This window comes from Camelus ferus, chromosome 27 (genome assembly GCF_009834535.1).
Source record: "Camelus ferus isolate YT-003-E chromosome 27, BCGSAC_Cfer_1.0, whole genome shotgun sequence".
Taxonomy (NCBI): Eukaryota; Metazoa; Chordata; class Mammalia; order Artiodactyla; family Camelidae; genus Camelus; species Camelus ferus.
Window position 1 is genome coordinate 9100366 of NC_045722.1, and position 20564 is coordinate 9120929.

Consider the following 20564-nt stretch of genomic DNA (forward strand, 5'->3'; position numbering starts at 1 on the left):
CTGGGGTAGGCGATTGGCGCACGCCGGGCCGGGGGCGGGCGGAGGCCGCAGGCCGAGCGGGCGGAGAGCGAGCGCCCCCCCACCCCCGCGCTCGCCGCAGCCCGCCCCGTCCTCCTCCCGGCCGCGCCCCTCCCCCGCCGCCGCTAACGCCTCTCTTTGTTGTCTAATGCGGGACCGGCAGGCTCGGGACACTTGCCTGTACCTATCAGCCGAGGACGCTCACTGTCCCCAGGTCTCCTCCTTCACCTGACTGAGAAAACGCGCCCAACTCTGATACCAAGGGCCCAGCTCTGAGCGATCCTTAGAAAGTCCCGTTAGTGTCCCCAATAAACCACCCCTAGAACTCAAAGGTGCCGCTGGGAAAAGGGTCTATTGTCTGCCCAAAAGGGTGATCCCAGCCCTCGGACAAGAAAAGCAGGTCTAGAGCTCCTGGTGTACACTGGCAAAGTGGCTCCCGGCGCGGGCTGCCCACCTGCACGGGAGCACAGGAGACACAAAGGCATACGCCCGCCCGCATCTCCACTCGTGCGCGCGCGAGCCCGCAATTCTGTCCCCTTAGGCGGCACTTCGCCGGACTGGCCCTGAAACTGCGGATCAGAAAGCCAGAAACTGGTTGCAGCGTGGGCCTGGCCAGCCCAGACGCAGGCGACCTCTGGAATGCACCGCGCCGGGGTTCTGCACATGCCCCGCGCTCGGTAGAAGACCCTGCGGGCGCTGACACGCGCACGAGCGCCGCGCCGGCACCACGGGGACGCCGGCCATGCCTCCAGCGGGCGGCGCGGGCGTGCGCGCCCGCTGCTCTCCGGTCCCTCCCCGTGCCACGGTCGGGCATGCGCAGTGTGCGCAGGAGCGGGCGGGCCCTTTAAGGCTGGCGCGGAGGAGCGCGCGCCAGCCCCTCCTCCGGCCCCGCCCCGAAGGGAGGTGTGCGCTCGCCGCCTTGCCGCCCTTTGTGCGCTTCTCCGGGTGGGGGTTGCGGCGGAGTGAGGGTGCGACGCGACCCGCCGTCGGGCACAGCGAGCTGCGCCCTCTCCCGGATCTCCCCGGGGCCGCCTCCGAGCCCGAGAGAGAAGAAAGGAGGCTTTGAGGGGCGGGCCAGTGCGGGGCTCGCCTGTCTTTCGGTGCTTCTCCTCCCGGTCCCCCTCTGCTGCGGCCCGGGCGGATGTCCCCTCGGTCCGCACGCATGCTCCTCTCCTTTGTTCCCGGCGCCGCCAGCCTCGCCGGGCCCCCTGCGCCTGGCCCGCGCCGTTCCGCAGAGCGCCCGGGCCGCGGTTCGCGGAGCCGGCCAGCGTCCGCGCATCTGGACTCCTGCTGAGGACAATGAGGCCGTGTGGCCGCAACCGCAGACAGGCTTACTCGGGAATCCTCGTGGTGCCTCGGGGCGCTCTCGGGGCTCGAAGGCAGAGGCTCCCCCCAAGTGCTCCCTGCGTGACCCGGGGAAGAGTGAGGGAGCGCCCTGAGCCTCGGTTTCTCATCCGTAAAATAGGGGAAATCGTACCAGCCCTACCTGCGTCGCGGGTTCTGCGAATTATACGAACGTGACAATAGATGGGAGCGCGCTCTGTTATCAGACCAGGCAGTTAGACGAAAGCCTTTACTTTACGGAGCACGAAGGTGTTCCTCCTTCCTTCCTCACTCACCTGGAGCTGTCTTGGCGAAGAGGTGCTGATTATTTCCTTAGGGAAATGAGACTTAGAAGCCACTTACTGTGGTTATTTCCTCAGGATGTTTACGTCAGCTTCCCTGAGCCTGGCGTGTGTGTCTCGTCGAAGGGAAGGCTTGGTGAGGGGGTGGAGATTGGGGTGAGGCTGGGCCTGAGTCCTCTGAGAACCACCACTTAGACCTCCAGTACAGAATTCTTGTATTTTTTTTACCTGGTTTATGGACTCAAGCCCAACTAATTCGAGAATGAGGAGGGAGTGCCCTTGAAGATTCCAGCCCAGATGGAGGGCTCGGAATGGAGGGTCCTGGCTGGGGACAGCCACAGAGGAGGCCCAGCCTCAACTTCTTGACTCGGGGCCACCAAGTGAGACGCCAAGGCAGACAGGAAAGGCCCTCCTAAGACTTCAGCATTTGCATCTTGTCAACAACAGGCTACTTTTGGCCTCTCAACTCTGTTTCTAGGAATTCCATACACCCCTGATTGGGCCAACTGAGGTTTCTTTTTTCAGATAACTAACATGATGAAGGTAAAATTGTTCTTCCACTTCCACTGATGATGAGGTCTATAACCCAGGTAGACGGGTGCCCTCCTCCCCAGGTTGCTTGTGCGAGGGAACAGCCCTGCTGGACACCGCCCTTCTACCTGCAGCATTAAGCTTTCAAATGGGTAATTCAGAAACTGGTTTGGAGAATTGGATGCTTCAGAGTCCCTGGGTCATTCCCGGGAAGATGAATACAACACTTCATGGAAGTAATATGCTTATTATCTTCCCTGCTAGATGAGAAAGGCAGGATCTGTACCTGCCTGCAAGTGCAAATGTTCGGTGCAATCACACATCTCAGCCCACATGAAGGATAAGCTAAAACTCTGACCACAGGAATTCATGGAAAGGTGCCAATTCTGAGGTGCCCGTGACCTTCCATGTAGCCCAGGTCATGCTCCACAGACCAGAATGCATCAGTAATCCTACACAAAGATCAGCAGGGTTTTCTGAAGACACCCAGGACATCAAAGGCCCTCCTGAGAGTAGGAGGAGACAACTGTGGTGGCAGGAACTCTGAGGGCTGACAGATCTGGTTCCCAGTCCAGCCCTGCCCCAGTGTTCTTGCCTGCAAAAAGAAGCTAGCCTCCGCTTCCCACCTACCTCAAGGGGTTGGTGTAGCCAATGGATAATGATAGTGAAAGGTGACTTATTGTAAATTGCAGGGTCCTAAGTAGATGTATTGGTAAATGGGTGCTTTCCCCACCACCACTTCTTGTCTTATCTATTTGTATCCAGTACTGACTGATCAGGGTATTTTCTGACACTTGACTGCTGTTACAAAAGTAACGATCTGGAAATTTTAACTCTCAATTAATGGCTTTAACAAGACACCATAAAACTTGCAAAGCCCAGTTCTGTTTTTAAATAGATAATACACCCAACCCCAAAGTTTCTTGTTAGATTTTCCCAGGCTCCTTTAGGACCTCAGAGCTTAACTACTTTTCCTGATACAGGACACATTCCCTAAAGACATCCCCCATGTGGCCATATTTTTTTTTTTTATTAGCACAAGAGAGACACTTGCAGAATGTGATCTGGTAAGACAATAGAGAAGCTGAATTGTCATAAAGTAAGAAAAGACAAAGTCACTCAGAAACAACCATGATTAGGAAGAAACCACCTTGTACATATATCCAGACTATTTTGCACACATCTCGCTTACACTTGCAAACCAAATAGCTGGCGAAAGAAACTAAAATCCTCATGGAAAAGCAACAAACTCATTTAACATTATTGAGCCCCTGCCTACTTCATTATAGGCACAGAGGACAGTGCTGATGCCACAGAGGTTAGCAAGTCAGAGGGATTCCTTTCCCTTAAACCCCGGTTATTTTCAAACCCAGTTCACAGCAGGAGTTAAGCATCCCTACGGTAGTGAATCTGCCGAGCATCCAGCGAAAGCTTCCCAGATGTGTGGACATTTGAGTTGTGCTTTCAAAAGACGAGGTGTGAGAAGTAATTGAGGCTAGCATCTAGCATAGCACCAGATATCTACTAGGATCTCAATAAATGCTTATTCAATGAGTGAGTGAGCCCCACTGAGAAGGCCCGAGGTGTCATGAGTAACAGTCTCTGGGAAGCAGCTCAAAAGACTTCAGCCACAAGTACATGATTTTGAATAATAATAGAAAAATCACAGAATGATACAAGTCAGGCACACTGCTTAACACATGAATAATAGAATAATAATAGAATAAACACTTGTTATGTACCTGGCAGTTTCAGCAATTGCTTTCTAATGCAGTATCTTATTTAATCTTCTTTGCTACTGTGGCAAACACTTTTATTATCCCCATTTTACAGATGAAAATCAGTTAAGCCTGCCCAAGTAGAGGCACATTTACCTTGAAGCAGGTAAAACTGAAGCTTCAGGGCCCTTCACTTACACAGGCACTTCCCCACCTCTGGGAGGGGCCCTGGCCATTTATTTACAGGATTGCCTGCAAAATTTTCAAGAGCAAAGTTTTTATCCTTTCCTTAAGGAGGACCCCAAAATGATGTAATCTTCTGGCCCAGCAAATATTGGATCCACTATTGTGCCTAGAGTCTCGAAGCTGATAAGTGGTACCTGACCCTGTGATCTTAACAAACCCCAACTTCCTTCCCATCTCTCAGCTATGGCTCCTCAGCCGGAAGTTGGAAATATTTCCAGCCCTTCTTCTCCCACAGGATTGTAATGACCACATGTGTGAGGGGACTCAAAGCATTTTTGTTTTCTTGATATTCTGTTGTTTTTATATTGTTAACTCATACATGACATATAACACATGGAACACAAACCTATATTTTAAGAATATTTTAAGAATATGGGAAATACTCTCCTTCTATTGAATGAATAAAAAGAGAGAGAGAGAGAGAGGGAATGTGTGTGTGTTACTAAACACTCAGTAAGCACTGGAAAAAGCAATTGAATAAACTAGAACAAAAAACATCAAAATTTGACAATGGATATTCTCTAAGTAGTGGGTCACAATTTTGTTTTCATTCTACTTTTCTGTATGTTCAAGTTCTGGACATACATCTTTATTCAATTAATTTTTAAAAATAATGCATGCTTAGTTTAAAAATTAAATAGTGCTAAAAGCCTTAATAAACTAGAAAGCACTCCCATCCCTGCTGTAAATAGAAGCAAACACACACACACTCACACACACACCCCCTAAGCTAATCCTAGCTCACATCTATTCACTTGTTTTCATTAAAGCTTTTGGAATTATGAGAATAAAGAGGAAGAAAATTTCATAAATTTTATTAAATGGGCCTTACAAGTAGCTTGACTTCTAAAATTTAAACATTACTTAGTTAATAATCAGTAATAACCATTCTGCAATATCAGAAAGGAATAAGAACAAGAGAAGGTAATTTAAAAATCTCCGATACAGGGGAATACAAGGAGCCTCGAAACTCACCGATCTTCAGAAAGAAGGGACGCTTTCTTCTTTCTGAGCAGAGATGAAATAAATCAGCGAAATTCAAACATTTTTTTGCAATTGAATCTACCCTTTTTTCCTCCAAAGTCTTAAGTTGAACCCTTATCTATGAAACTAACAAAAGCCATAGAAGATTAAGATTTTAGATGTTAAACAGTGTTTGGTCCCAAACTCATCTGACAGTGAGCAAACTGAAGGCCGGAAATAGGTAAGCTGACCCAACATCAATGCTGTGGATAGTAAAAGTGGGCGAGGCACCCAGAGTCCTGACTTCCAAGGTGATGTGCTTGGTTCTCTTATAATTTCAGGAAATCTGGTATTGCCTCTAGCGAGCCCCTTTCGTGTTTCATCGGTCAGCTGTGCTGTGGTCTCACAGTCAAAACTGCTGGTATCAAACCTAAAAGGAACTCTGCAATTGCTCCCCAAGTCTGTGTAGCAGAGAATAAGGAAGGGGCCCATGGTGGGGAATATCTAAAGAAAGGCAGTCCCATGCCCCTTTCCTCTCCAGTCTATTTTTCCTGAACTAAACAGTACCTCTTGGGGAAGGGACTGTCTCAAGGAGCTGTGTGACCCTGCTTGGGAGAGACAGATGAGGCACCAGCAGTGGCTTCCAGTCATCACAACAGCACCGTACCTTCTTTGGGGGACTTCCATACCATGGAAATAAAACAAAATAATTGTGATGCACTGCCATATAATACAAGTCAGGCACACTGCTTAACACCTGGCTACTTTTTCATTCAATTCTCACAGCATACCCACAGAGGGTATACTGTCATTTCCATTCTATAAACTGATTTTCTCAGGGTCACATCAGCAACTCCAGAATCCAGCCTTCAGCCGACCTTCTCAAACAGAAGCATGTCCAGAAAAAGATAACCAGGAAGGTGAGAAACCTCAAAAACATGATGTAAGAGAAATAATTGAAGGAATTATGACTCTTTAGACAAGAGGAGCTTGGGGCTGGTAATATTTATTCCTCAGAGCTGAGAATGACAAACAGGTTACGATAACAATAATAATAATAATAATAGATAAAGTCCTGCATAATCATAGGTGCTCAGTGAATAGTGAGATGTTTAAAAAGTCAAGAGTGGGAAGGGGCAATGGGGGGATTGGTAGTTTTCTGATACTTAGAGAATTACTCCATGGGAGGTGTGTTCTATGTAGGGGCGAACAAGGATAAAAACCACTGGAAGGCATACTGGCACAGGATAAGAACTTCCTTAAGCAGCAGGCTGGTCACTGGTAGGGGCAGGCCACTTCGCAGGTGATGCTCGAAAACCTCTGAGGAACACTTACCCAGGAGAAACCTACAGAGGATTCATGCACAGGCTGGGTAGACGAGTGAATTTTATCAGTGGTGAAATTTTGAATTTTTTTCAATTGATTTGTGGACATTTAACTCATCGCCTAGTCTATGAGCTTCGGTTTTCTCATCTGTAAAACAGAAATATTAGTCCTTACTTAGGCAAGTAACAAATGTGTCTTTCTTGCTGGGGGGATGTAGACATAGTCCAGTGGATGAGGGTTTTAGGGTTTTCTTGTCAGTCCTCTTATAAAAGGATAGAAAATCGAATGGAAAAAAAGTAGTAAAAACTCTTTAGTCTTTTTCAATACTTTATATGATTACATGGTCTCTGCTCTCATAACTTTTTTAAAAAGTAAGTAATATTTTTATAACCTAAAGAATTTATGTGTGTATGTTAAACATCACCCCAAAAGTCAAGATGGAAATTAATGAATACAGCTGTAATATTCTCACAAATAACTCTGAACAATTATCTAGTTTATCCTCATGATAAAAATATTTTTTCCCCTTACATTTCCGTTCAAGTGATAAAGATTATGTCAACAGGGCTATTGGAAATTTTAGCTAATAATAGGATCAGTTTTGTTACATTAATAAAACAAATCTTCTATAATTTTATTTATTACAAGTTATCACTGTAGTAAAATGAATATGGAGCCTTATAAAGAAGATTCACTGACCCTGACAACCAAAGAAATACAAGTGAAAGAATGCTTTTGAGTAAGCACACTCACTAGTAAACCATACCAGAGAATTAAAATAGATGTCATAAGAAAATTCCACATCTCAGGGGGAAAAAAAAAGTGAAATGTAATCTCTAGCTGGAAGGATTATAAATGGGAAGTATAAAACGAAAGTGTTTAAGAAGCATTGAAAACATTAAACAACCAAGTAAAGCAAATACCAAAAAGTTGGGAATAACAGATACGGGAAGAATATCTTGAGAAGAGGTGCTCAGGTTGGATTTTACCTTGTCAATGTCAAGGTCATGATCTCTGGAGCTAGACTGGTGCAGGTTTGGTGCAAGTGGCCCTGGCTGGTGGGGGTGGGTGCCCTAAGGGAACTGACACACCCTGGGGTGGGTCTCCTGCCCCTCACACGGTGTCCCCTGCTGCCAGTCTCCAGAACTGCACTGAGGACGGACCTGGCTACTGTGAATGAGCTGCCCCCACCCCCCAGGGACTGCGGTGTCCGCCCCGTCTTCTCCATCCTGCCCGTGGCAGCCACCTGCGAGGCCTTTCCTCTAAGTTACCTGCAAACTGCAGGGACAAGCGTAGGTTTGTTTCAGAGGGCGTTTTGCAGGATTTGGGACAACATCAAACACCAGAATCAGAACTGAGAAAAGAATGAGGAAACGACTGAGGAAGGGGGACTATCTTGTCTCCTGAGCATCTTTTATCCTATGAGCCTGACACTTTTTTAAAAGCTTCTTATATGCCCTCAAGCAGGGAGTCAGTACTGAGGAGATGACCAGCTTGATCAAGACTAAGGCAGAGTGGGACAGAAACCAAACTCCTAGTGAAGCTTCTGAAGCCCTCCAGGATGTAAGCCCCGACCCACCAGCACCACCAGCACTCCCCCCGTTACCGCTACCACGGCTACCATTATTACTACAACTAATGTTGTCACTACTGCTCCCGTTAGTGCTGCCCCGTTACTGCCGCTGCTACTGCTGTTACTGCGCCGCCACTGTTGCTACTGCTATTACTCCTCCAGTTACTGCTAATGCTGCGGCTTCTTTTCCTTCCTCTTCTCCTTCCCCCTCCGCCTCCCTCTCCTCCCCTCCTCCTCATTATCATCTTTTAGCCATCATCACGAAGCACTTTTTAAGCTCTCGGGTTTGCAGCCCCACTAGACATGAATAACCTCTGCCATGCCACGATGCCTCGTTTCTCATTTATAAAATGAGTGTGGTCATAGGGCTCACTTCGGGGAGCTGTAGCTTTAAGTGAGTCGATGGATCTAAAGGAAGGGCTCCTAGGAAGGGCTCGGTCAATAATGCAACTCCCACGTGTTTACTCCACTGACACAGCTCTCTCTGTCTTGAATGCCCCTCTTTTAAAAATGATTTTCCTTATGTGATTTTTTTAAATCATCCTCTTGGGCTCCATACAAAGGCCACCTCCTCCATGAAGCCTCCCAGACTAACCCCAGAATCAAAAGTGGGCCCTCTCCCTTCTCATCTCCAGGCCAAGAGTTAGGGTCTCTCATTGGCACCCCTTTCCTTCAGCCTGGTATTAAAGTTCCTTGTGGACTCTCCCCTGTGAGGCTGCAGGTTGGTTCAGGAAATCTCTCCTCCACTTTTTTCTAACCATGTTACCTCTGAAATTGCTTAACCTCTGGGTCTCAGTCTCCACCTCTGGAAAATGGGGGGATATGAATTGCACAATGCTCATGGAGTTTGCACAAGAATTCAATAAAATGCTACACAGTGCCTAGCATCTAGGAAGTGAGCTCACATAGTAGACGCTCAGAAAATGTTTGGTGGGGGGGGTGGTTATCCTGGCATCTGAGTGGCAGGCCTATGGTGAGAAGGTCTACAGTTGGAGGGCCACAGTGTTGCCACCATGAATGGAGTCAGCAGATGTGAGGTTCACAGATAGCCCTAACTGTCCCCACTCACAGTGGGCGAATTTGCAGCCACACAGACGCTACTGTCCGCACGGTCCTGCGATGCGCAGATGGGGGCCATCCAACTGCAGCCCCACTGTTCTGGACGGACCTGCATCTGCGGCCGCGGGCCTGACACCATCTGTGCGTCTGCCCCAGCACGTGTCGGGTGGCTTCTGGAGGCAGAGGCAACACTGTCCTCCCAGCGTCACATCTGCAAGGAAACCCAACCGCCTCTCACGGAAGTGGGCCAGCTGAACTTGAAACAGATTCAAGACACAGAAATCAGGAAAGAAAACCAGCCCCTACCAGTCTGAAGGAATTCTCACTCCACCCGGGAGCATTTGCCCCCTCACAGCCCCTGCTCTGTGCATTTCAAAGAAAGACATCCATCACACTTCTTCCCTGATGGGCTCATTTTTCCCAGGGTCAGCAATTTTTATTTTTAACTTTTCGTCTGTGCATAAGTTCAAACTTCCAGGAAAGTTGCAAAAACAAGAATAGTGCAAAGAACACTCATATATCCTTTACCCAGATTCATCTATTGTTAACATTTCTCCCGTTGGCTTTCTCATTGTCTCTCCCACACCACATAGACATGGATACAGATATACACACTTACGTTCTGAAACTTTTGAGAATCAGTGGGTACCTCATAGCCCTGTACCCCTAAATACTTCATCATACTTTTTCCAAGAATAGGGGCAGTCTCTTACAAACCCATACTACAGTTACCAACTTCAGAAAATTCAACATTGATACAATTCTTTTATCCAATCTACTGTCCTATCCGAATCTTGTCAGTCAGGGTCAACACTTTTTAAATTCTCTTCAAGATAAAAAAGATGAAAATCTCAAATAGGTGGAATAGAGTCATATTGATTTTAAAACCCTCGGCTTTTGGAGTAAATTTTCACAAACACACACACGCACACACACGACTGACAGTGCTTTCAGCAGCCCACCTGGGTTTGCCTTACCTCCTTTTATGTTTTCTATTGTTGTGACAAACTGCTTGCGTCCTGTGTCTCTGATGCAGGCTGGTGTCACAGGTGTTGTAGGAAGGGCGCCCTGGCAGGTAATTAACACCTCAGGGAATGATCTGCATGGGGTGGGTTCTGCCAAAGCCTGAAGCCATTGATTATTCATTCTTTGAACAATGAGCCATTGAGCACCAACCCTAACCTGGACATCAAAGATACAAATAAAAGAGACAATCTCTGCCCCACATTTGCTTATATGACCAGTGAGAGCATAAACTCAGGAGTAGGAAGGACTTGGATTGTATTTACTTGTGAGATGTGGGCAGTTACTAAGATCTGAGCCTCAGTTTCTTGAGCAGGGAAATGGGGGTGATGGTAAAAGCTACCTGGCAGGGTGGCTTCAGTGATCCAAGGAGAACATCCGTCCAGTGCTAGCACAGTGCCTGGTATGTGGAAGTACTCAGTAAGTGCTGACGAGCGTGGCTGGTGGGGAGACATGAACATGCCACTCTTTATACAATCAGCCATTTGCTATCATGGCGGTCGAGAGCACCGAGAGGTCCCGGGTGATGGAATCAAGTGGAATCAGAGATGTCCTCAGAGGAGGCATTTGAACCAAGATTGGAAAGGTGACTTATGAGCAGACTGGAGGAGTCTGGAGGCTGAAGGGAAGGAAGACGGAGGGAAGGGGAAGTGGTCGCATTCCATGCAGAGAAAATTGCACACGCAAAGCGTGGATGAACAAGAGACAACAAACTGCTTCATTGTGGCTGGCCTCAGAGCCAGAGGGCTAGGTCACTTGGAGGTGCAGCTAAAAAAAATACCAAGGACACGCTGGCCCAAGTGATCTGCAGGTAGAATTCTCAGGAACGATCGTACACGAATGCAATCAACCAGGCTGCCCTCTGTCACTCAGTCACAGGCTACCGAAGGACAGAAGAACAGAGCCGCTGAGGCTCTGTGCCGGCCAGCCCGCTCCCTTTGAATAGCTCAGAGTGGCCAGTCGCTTTTTTATGAAAAAGGTTGTTTCCTGATCTGAAAATGAATAATGTTCATCCCAGATGATTTCAAAAATATTTTTTTAATCTCTTTTCCCACTTTCAATTAAGAAACTCTCAATAATGGCTTCGTTATCTGGCACGTCGAGTTAATTAAAAGGCTGGTTCTTGAACTCCCTGCAGTCTCCCAACTCCCACCTTTCCTCCTGTAATCTGAGTGCTGAGGAGAACCACCTCCTCCAGGCGGCCAGCATCACTTCTTCTCCGCGTGTTTTCTTTCTTCCCAGGGGCGGGGGATGGGGAGCGTCCCACGGTGGCACGCAACGTGCTGGTTTCCCCAAAGGTGAAGTGAAAAAGTGTTTTCCCCATTTTAAAGGCAATGGGATTTTGCAGAATTAAAAACTCAAGTGTTTAAATAAGACCCGTTAGCCGCGGTTCTTAACCAGAAGCTGGCAGCAGCGGAGTTACCGGGGAGTTGGCAGCTCGCGCAGCCCTCCCCTCTGCACTCCGCCCCTCGCACCCCCATCCTGCTTCAGGACCGATGGGGGGAGGCGGGGGCTGTGTATCCGGCTACAGCTCCCCAGGTGATCCTGACGGACAGCCCTGGTTAAGAACCTCCCCATCACAGAGGGTTTGTTTATTCACGTCACAGTCAGTGGAAGGAGACCCCAGAGGGAAACTGGTTACTCCAAAGCCCAAAGCCGGAGTCCCCCTCATTATAGTTCCACTCACTCCATTGTTCCTTTAAATAGCACAGCCCCCTGGAGCTTTTAAAACACAGTTTACTTTCAAAAAGTCAGCACTCACTCCTTCTCTTCCAGACACAGATTGGCTCAGGGCAGTCAGGCTCTGTAATCTGGCCTCAACTTGGCTCTGACAGCAGTTAGTGGAAACAGCATGAAGCAGACATTGGGTTCATTCAGATCGCTGGTCCTGGCCACTTGATGTTTTCAAAACTCATGCTTTTGTTTTCTGATTTAAAAAATATGATCTTATACAAATGCTGTGAAGCAATTGTGTTCCACTTCACGGAGGGATTGTAGGAGTATCTCTGAGGGGAGTGTGGGTTCCCCCAAAGCGTTGATAATCAGATTCAGTTGATGGCCATTGATTTTATATAAAATTCTTGGGGAATTGTGTCTTACGCATCAGAGAGGTGCGGCTGCCACAAACGTGGCCTGGGTGTCCAAAGCTCTCTGCGGTCTACCTTTTGGGGTAGAAGCTACAGGTTCCCAAACAATGGCCTTTCCCTCTAGCTCTGTCCAGCGTGTCCCCTCTCCCCGAAGGACCGTTTTGTCCCGGACCTTGAACACAACCAGGCCTTCCTGGAGCACATCTCCCTGCCCGCTTCTCCCAATGTGTGTGAAAAATGAAGGCAAAAATCAAAACGCTCTGGAGAAACATCTGACTGAATTCTTAAGAGGCATCAGAAGGAAAAAACATCGTTCCTTCCCGGCCTTTGTGTTTTGATCACATTTGGTGTTATTTGCGGTTTGCAGAACAGCAATCTATTCCATGCAGCTTTCCAACACACCCACATCCACACCAGGGAAACAAGTCGGAAGGACCCAGGAGTCTCTGTCAAGGGCAGGAAACACAGACTGCCTTTCTCTGCTTATCTCCATTAGCTATCTCCTCAGTCCAAATACCTAACAGATCTTTCCAGAGCCTCTGAGTCATAATGTCTAAGCTTATCATGGAGACAATTGGATTGATTCACCTTGAGTCCAATTAGCTGTAGCCGCCGGGAGGCCGGGCACACCTCACCCACTGCCCTAGCACACGTGCCCACCCCCTCACCGCGTCACTGCCTCTGACTTCCATGAACGTTGGTGCATTTCCGCGGCCCTTGTCCTCACAGCGCCTGTGGTGAGCATTGCTGGAGGACCTGTTGGTTTTGCCCACCTGGCATCGACGCTCCTTCTTCCAGCATCAGAACCCCTCTTTGCCTGTTGGAAAAAGAACCTTTGCCCCACACTGTCTACATGGCTCAAGTGAGGCTGACATTTTCCACTCCCTGTACCCGGCCTGGCCAGTGGGTCGTGATGATTCAGGTTCAGAGGATTAGCCTGTGACCCAAGCAGGGCCAGTGAGAATCCTACCTAGGATTTTTGTCAGACCGCTCAGGAAAGGAGCATTCTCTTTCTACTGGAGTTGCCAAATTCAAGCCTGGAGCTGCTGGTGGCCGTCTTGGCTGCCCCCAAACGAAGCCAACACAGAATAAGTGCAGAGCCAAGAAACAGAAACAAATTATAGGCAGTGTAGGTTTGAGCAACTAAATCTGAACATGTCTTAAACAAGTGGACCAAAAAAAAACCCTCTGTTTTGCTTAACCCAACTTGAGCTGGATTTCTGTCCCTTGCATCCAAAAGAATTCCACCCAAAACATCAGTGGAAAGAAATGAATTTCATTCTTCTTTATCAGTTTCAGTCTCATCAGCTAACACTCAAAGAATGAAAGGGCTGGAAAGCCGATAGAGGTGTTGGAGCCCGAGACTTCATGGTGCAGAGAAGCTTCAAGCCTCGCGGGCTGGAGAGGTTCACCTGAAGCAAGCCAACCCCCAACACTGCGGCCTAGAACAAGTGGAGGCCCACATGTTACATGTCTAAGTATTTAACATTAACCAATCACACTAGCAAACTATTAAAGATGATATATTCTATGCCTCAACCTTGACATATATACCTTTGTTTTTGACCTAGAAGGGCAGATCCAAATTTAGACTTTTCAGGCTCCTTGGAATTCTGCACCAGAGCATTTGGGTGGAGGAGAGCCTTCCGCCAGCATGAGGCCACCTCCCTTCCCGTCTCACTCCCTCCAGCTCCACCAGCGCTACAAGAGGCCTGCTTGCAGATGCGCATGTCAGCCCACAGGACCAGTTCTCTGCGGATCCACGTGCCAGCCCACGGGCTTCAGTGTGGTCTGCCCTCTGGAGGATGGACTCAGCAAAGAGCCTGAGCTCAAGTGCCAGAAGCAGGCCTTGGAGTTTGGGGGCAGGAAATTCCAGCATCCTGGGCCCTCAGAAAATGACCTAAAATGGGGCGGCACAGGCCTTGAGTGCTCTGTGTCCTTTGGCCCTTTAGACACCTTCCCTGAGAGGAAGACCATGCCTGCCGGAGAGCTAGGACACGGCCTCTGAAAATGTGGGGCCAGGGTTGGGCCCTTCTTGTCCAGATCTAAGGGCAGTTCTAGGCTGCGGTCACACAGGTGACTAGAACTTAGTTTGCAGGCCCCAAGCCATGTATGGGTTCCTACCTCGTCATGGTAGTACAGTTTGTTTAGAATTTCCATAGTCTAAATTTGTATGGACCACTTAGGCTGGCTTACTGTTTGATTAAGCACAGGGTTGCTGGGTTGCAAGGAACTTATGCTGGCAGGGAAAGATGTTTGCATGGCACTTCTGATGGTGTCTTATTGCAAGATGAAATTCAGTGGTCCCATTAGCTGAAGACATGTTTGCCTTAGTTCCTTTTCCTAGGAATCCCTGCCTGGGCACAGACTACCCACTGTAAGACAGTCCTGAGGGCTGAGTAACTGGCAGAATTGCATCTCGTTTTCTTCCTAATTTCTCAAAGCGCTTTGGAGGGTAAATGTGTGCAAACAAAAGTCTCCTTTTTGAGCTCTGCTGTGAGAATGTTGGCATCTGTGGCTACTTTCAAGAGACTCGTGCTTCAGGGTTAGTATAAAAATGTTACTCGTGGGAATAAGACTTTGGAAGGAAAGTGGACATGATGTTAAGGACCTGTGGGATTCAACAAAGAAAACTTGGAAGCTTGTAAACAGACGGGAGGGCCCGTGTTGGAATGTGTGGGTTTCATTCTTACTGTTGTGCAATGAGCTTTCTGAGCCTAACTGATGTAGAATGTCCCGGCTGCACGGGCTCTTGGTGATGACGTGAGGGGGGCCTGGGCCAGCATTACCCAGCCAGCTTGCCAAAGAGCAGGACCAGCAGGTCCCATTGTCTCCACCATCTGCCCCGCACCAGTAAATCCCACTTCCAGAAACTCCAGGGGAAGATGTCTGGAATGAGTGAAGGGTTGGGAGACTTAGATTCATCAAGGGCTGCTGCCCCTTCTAATTACCCAGCTCTGCTCCCTCCAGACCCCTTGGGGCTGCTCCCTGCGGGGACATTGGGAGAGAGACCCCAAGATTCTCCCCACTCAGCAACCTCTCTTCTTCACAGCACCAGAACAACCTATTTAACTTGGGAAGTTTAAAAGGACCAAATTAACACCAAAGATGAACTACACAGAGATTACACTCCAGAAACAAGCCCCACACCCTCTTCTTTCAGGGTTTTGAGGGCACCAGGCAGCATTCTTCCTCTGGAACAACTGCTCAGAGTCAAGAGCGGTTTAAATGACTTCCAGTGTTTGAGGATTCAGAATATGTTTTGATTCAAAGAAGAAATGCCAACACAGAATTACAAAAATTATCATATATATTAAATGTTTACATCAACCAACTCTATAGCAATACGATTATGCTAGTTCCCGGATAATTATAAGATTTATTAAAAACTGTTCATACTACATCAGAAACAATACAGCTCAGTCATGATACACAAGCACAAAAGGTTTTTTCCAATCCTGTTGGTGTATTTCTGCGATTGAATTTATAACCTCATTTGGCGGTAACCCCAGGTCTAAACTTGAGGCTCTTCCTGAATGGGAGGCCAAGTTGCAGGGGCTTCTGTCCCCATCCAGGCCTGTGCCTGGTCCTAGGTCAGTACTGATCCTGGGTTCAGGGCAGATGCTCTAACCTCTGACCCAGAATATCAGCTCCTGGAGCCCCACATGGCCCCTCCAGCCCAGGGCAGCTATTCCCCTCTGTGGGTTTCCCCACCTCTGTCTGCATGTCCCCAGAGGTCACCTTAAAGAAAATATTTTCTGCCCCACTATGCAAAATTCAGCCACGGTTCTGGGCAGTGATTAACTCTCTTCCTGCTCCTATTGTACATACCTCTTTGCTAAATCCATGTAACACACTCCTTCCTGCAAAACTGCAGAGGGATAAGCACTTGCTGGGAGTTGAAGACACAAGGCTACTAAGCAGTTGGTTCTCCAAGGCCCCTCAGCCTAGTGAGGGAGGCACATCTGTAGAGATAGTCACCACCCAGGTAGATAAGTAGGGGTCATTTTCGGTTTATTTTACTTGATTTTACTGCTCATCTCCCTGTAAGACACTAAGCTCCTTGAGGATGGATGGTGTCTGTTTTGTAACTTCTCTCTGCCTAGCACACACTAGGTGTTCACTAAACATTTGTTGAATTAGACAAATACTTCACAAATACTTCTTTTATTTCATTTGACATTCTTCGTCCTTCAAATGTCGTATTTTTTAATAGAATTCCATTATAAACTTCAGCTTCAGTGACATCATGACATCATTTCATATATTTCCTCTGTCAATGTTTTCCAGATTCATCTGAAGATAAGGATCGCCTTGGAATGTGGATTCCGGGGCACCATCACGGACCTACTGAATCAGAATCTTCCAGGGAGGGAGGCCATGATCTGCACAGAGTGACTGTTATCAGGGAAACCTGGGAAATTCTAAATACTAATGAATCTATCAAGGATTATATAACCCACTTCGGTTTACATGATTTCTAAAAAGTTTGTTTTTCAGCTTATGGAATGATTTCTTTAGAATGTACGTCATGAGTGTAATTACTGGGCCAAATGCAGCAAATCACTTTCCGACAGGCCTGGGCCAGTTCCCTGGCAGAGAAGGGCACCTGTGTCACGTCACCTCCCCCACAACAGCAGTAACAACTTCTTAAACTTCACTCGCCTTGTAATTGAATGTGTATCTCCTTGCCTGATTCTTTTCTTCCAGTTTTACTGAGATATAGTTGACCTCCAGCACTGTGCACGTTTAAGGCGTACAGCATAATGATTTGACTTACCATACATTGTGAAATGATAACGTTCACAACAAGTTTAGTGAACATCCATCATCTCATATAGATAAAATCAAAGAAATAAAAAAAATATTTCCCTTGTGATGAGAACCCTTAGGATTTACTCTCTTAACAGCTTTCATGTATAACATACAGCAGTGTTAATTTATCAGGTTGTACATTACATCTCTTATTTTATCTTATAACTGGAAGTTTCACACAAAGTCCATCTAGTCTAATGTGTCATTTGAGGCCAGTGTTTCCTTATTGACTTCCTGTTTGGGTGATCTGTCCATCGACATAGCTCCTTGCTTTATTTTGCATTGGTTTGATTTCTACTAAGACTGAACATTTTCCTATGGTTGTATACTAATTATGTTTTCTCTTCTGAGAATTTTCTGATCCTATTTCTTGCCTGTTTAATTCTGGGCCCCTTAATGTTTTTCTTATCTATTTTTTATGAACTGTTTATAAGATATCAAATCTTTCTTTCATACTTTCTGCAAACATTTTCCTGCTTCATGTTGTTTGCCCCTTGGTTTGAGTTCTTTTTTGAACACAGGAGCTACACACACACACACGTTTTCCTCTTTCCCTCGGCCACTTCCTTTGTTCCTGCATCACTCTGTGGATAGTCTGTGGTCCTCCTGCACATCTTTCTGTAAAGGACCGGACAGTAAATATTTTTGCCTTTGCAGACAGTGCAGTCTCTCTGTCACAACCACTCAGCTCTGCTTGTTATAGCACTAAAGGAGCCATACACAGTGTAAATGAATGAGTGTGGCTGTGTTCCAATAAAACTTTATTTAAAAAGATGGAGATTTGGATTTCATATAATTTTTATATTTTCCCTCAACCATTTAAAAACATATAAAACCATTCTTACCTCCCGGGCCATAGGAAAACAAGCAGCAAGTCCAATTTAGGCCCCAGGCTGTAATTTGCCAACCTCCCGTCCCCTCACCCCACCCCACCCCACCCCACTTTGTTTTATGTTATCATTGGCTCTTCCTTACTGAGAACCAGCAGCAGATTTCTCCTCACTCTTTACAATGGAAATTAAGTACTGATGTATCTTCATTGTTAGAGTCACAGGGACAGTCTAGGGTCCAGAAAGGCAATCAGTTAATCTATTAGCACAGTCACACTCTCACGATCATGGAAATATTGCTTTGATTGAGCCCCTTAGCCCGACAGGACACAGGCAGTCGTTCATGGCAGAGAAGGGGAACATTTGCCTTGTGGTTTCCTGGTTAATGTGCCCAAATGTAACACTGCGGTTCAAAGTCTGGCTCCTCTGCTTCCCGGATGTGTGACGTCAGAGCCAATCCTCGGTGTCTAAGTCCTGGAAGCTGAGGCTTGCTGCTCACTGGAGTGCTGCGAAGAGCCAGCGAGACAAGGCACATTTGGTACCCAGCCCACCATAAATGCTCAATAAATGCGGCGGAGAGCATCCGGAGCAGCCAGAGCAAACGCTGTGGGCGTGGTTTGTGGTGCGTGCTGGCACCTGGAGGAGGCACGCAGCAGAAAGGGGCTCACGACTGGCAGGGCGCAAGGACGTCTCCAACCTGCGCAGAGCAGGCACGATGGGTTAGAGAGCTTTCGTGGCTTCCATGTGGCAGACAGCAGGTTCCTATCTCTGACAATCGTAAGCAGAGTGTGCAAAGACACCCAAGCAACCAGCCAGCTCTTACCTGCCAGTCCCCTCAAAGTCCCTACCTCTCCCCAGCCACAGGAAAGAGACAATGAGGGGGGCAAGTCCCCCCTAGTCCGACCCCCACCACCGGGTGACTGTTCTCTTTTCTGCAGACTGGCTTCCAGGCTCCCCCAGTGCGTACAGATGTTTACGCAGGTGCCAGACTTTGTTAATGTTCTGCGTCTCCTTGGACGTTATCCCTGTTGCTGCATGGTTGTCACAGTTACCGGTGTTAGTGGCAGCATGCTGTTTCTCAGGAGAGCTTTACCACCGTTGATTGCTTTAACATTCCTCTACTTTAGGACATTAGGTTAGGGTTTTGTTTTTTTTCAATGTCAAATATAATGCAGTGATCATTATCTTTGTGCCCACAGCCCCTTTATTCTGCTGAATTTTTTATAAAATTTCTTTTAGAGAGATCCTAAGGAGGGGATCAAAGCAATCCATGCACTTGGATCAGGCAAGAGGTGTCCCGCCGTCCCTCCTCTGGCTGTATCCCTCCTGATCTGGTGTGGAATCCTCAGGCTGAAGGGACATGCCCACTTGAAGTGCCCCCCAACTCCAGGTACCTGGGACCCCACCCCCAGAAGTCCCTGCCCCAGGCTCATTTCCAAACCTGCTCCGAGACCTCTCTTCCTGAAGTCCATTCTCACCAACAGTGAGCACAGAGCTGGACCCAAGAAATGGCTAAGTGGATCTGGGGTAGTGGACAGAGTTTGGACACATGGCCTGGAGTGTCCACACACATTGACAGGAGGTCCTTTCCAATGACAGATGACCTAGAAATTAGGAAGAGAATGGGTCTGGGGACCAACGGCTGGCACCTCCCAGTTGGTCACATTCCAGCATGGAACTTCCAGGAAACCCAGAACTTTAAAGCTGAGCCTGGCCTTAGGTGGTTGTGAAAATGTGTTTATCACAATAAAAGGATAGAATGCATTTTATTTAATAGTTTGCAACCTGATTTATAAGTCAAAACTATTTAAGCATATGATGTGTAAGGCTCCAACTGTACTCTTACCTGGAACCCTGGCTTAAAAGTTGTGACCATTTTTCTAGTCGCTCAGTTATGTCTGTATTGCCACATTGCTTTTCCAAATAGCTATCCTGGTTTACAATTTATGGCCAGATCCGCTTCATTGCACTCTCAGCCGTTGAGGATTGTAGTCACTGCTGCTGCTCTGTCTGCTGATTCCGTAGGTGTGAGATGGTCAGTCAACAGTGCTTTACTCTGCATTTCTTTCATCACCTGCAAGAATAATAATAAAAACTACTGTTTATTGAGCACTTACTATATGCCAGGCACTATGATAAAAACCCTCTGCCTGCATTTTCTCATCTACTCCTCCCAGGAACCCTCTGCAGTACATATATTTAGGATCTCTCTTTGAGAGATGAGAACAAGGAACTTAGAGAAATAAAGGATCGTGCCCAATATTGCAGTTAGTAATCTGTGCAGCCAGGATTGAAAGCAGGTTGGTGGTGACCAGGGCCAGAGGAGGAGGGGAGAATGAGGAGCAACTGTTTAACAGATACAGAATTTCTTTGGGGGATGATGAAGATGTTTTGGAACTAGATCGAGGGGTTGCTGGCACAGCACTGTGAATGTACAAAATGTCACTGAATTGTTCCCCTTAAGATGGTTAATTTTATGCTGTGTGAATTTCACTGCAGAAAAACACACAGACAATTACCCACCTCCCACAACCATCCTCCTTCTCATCACCCCGTCAGTTCCTGGGGTCCTTCCTCCACCCTGGGGGTCCACTCCCAGCCTCCTGCAGTTCACTCTTCAAATCCCAAGGGGCACCCCTGACTCCCGTGCCCCTGAGGCTGAGGCCCCCACTGCCCTCTGAAGGCCCTGGGAACATTCCTCCCCATCCTACAGGCAGCTGAAACGCTGTCCCCTCTCCCAGCAAGCCCGG

General features: G+C 47.5%; 1 protein-coding gene across 1 annotated transcript; it reads right to left on the reverse strand.

The window, feature by feature from the left end:
• Positions 1-19: 19 nt before the first annotated feature.
• LOC116660158 lies at positions 20-14301 on the reverse strand. The gene is made up of 3 exons (XM_032468859.1): positions 14294-14301; positions 1505-1558; positions 20-1305 (listed from the first exon to the last, which is right to left on the reverse strand). The coding sequence occupies exons 1-3, from the start codon at positions 14299-14301 to the stop codon at positions 345-347; spliced, it is 1023 nt and encodes a 340-aa protein (XP_032324750.1). The 3' UTR covers positions 20-344.
• Positions 14302-20564: the final 6263 nt, after the last annotated feature.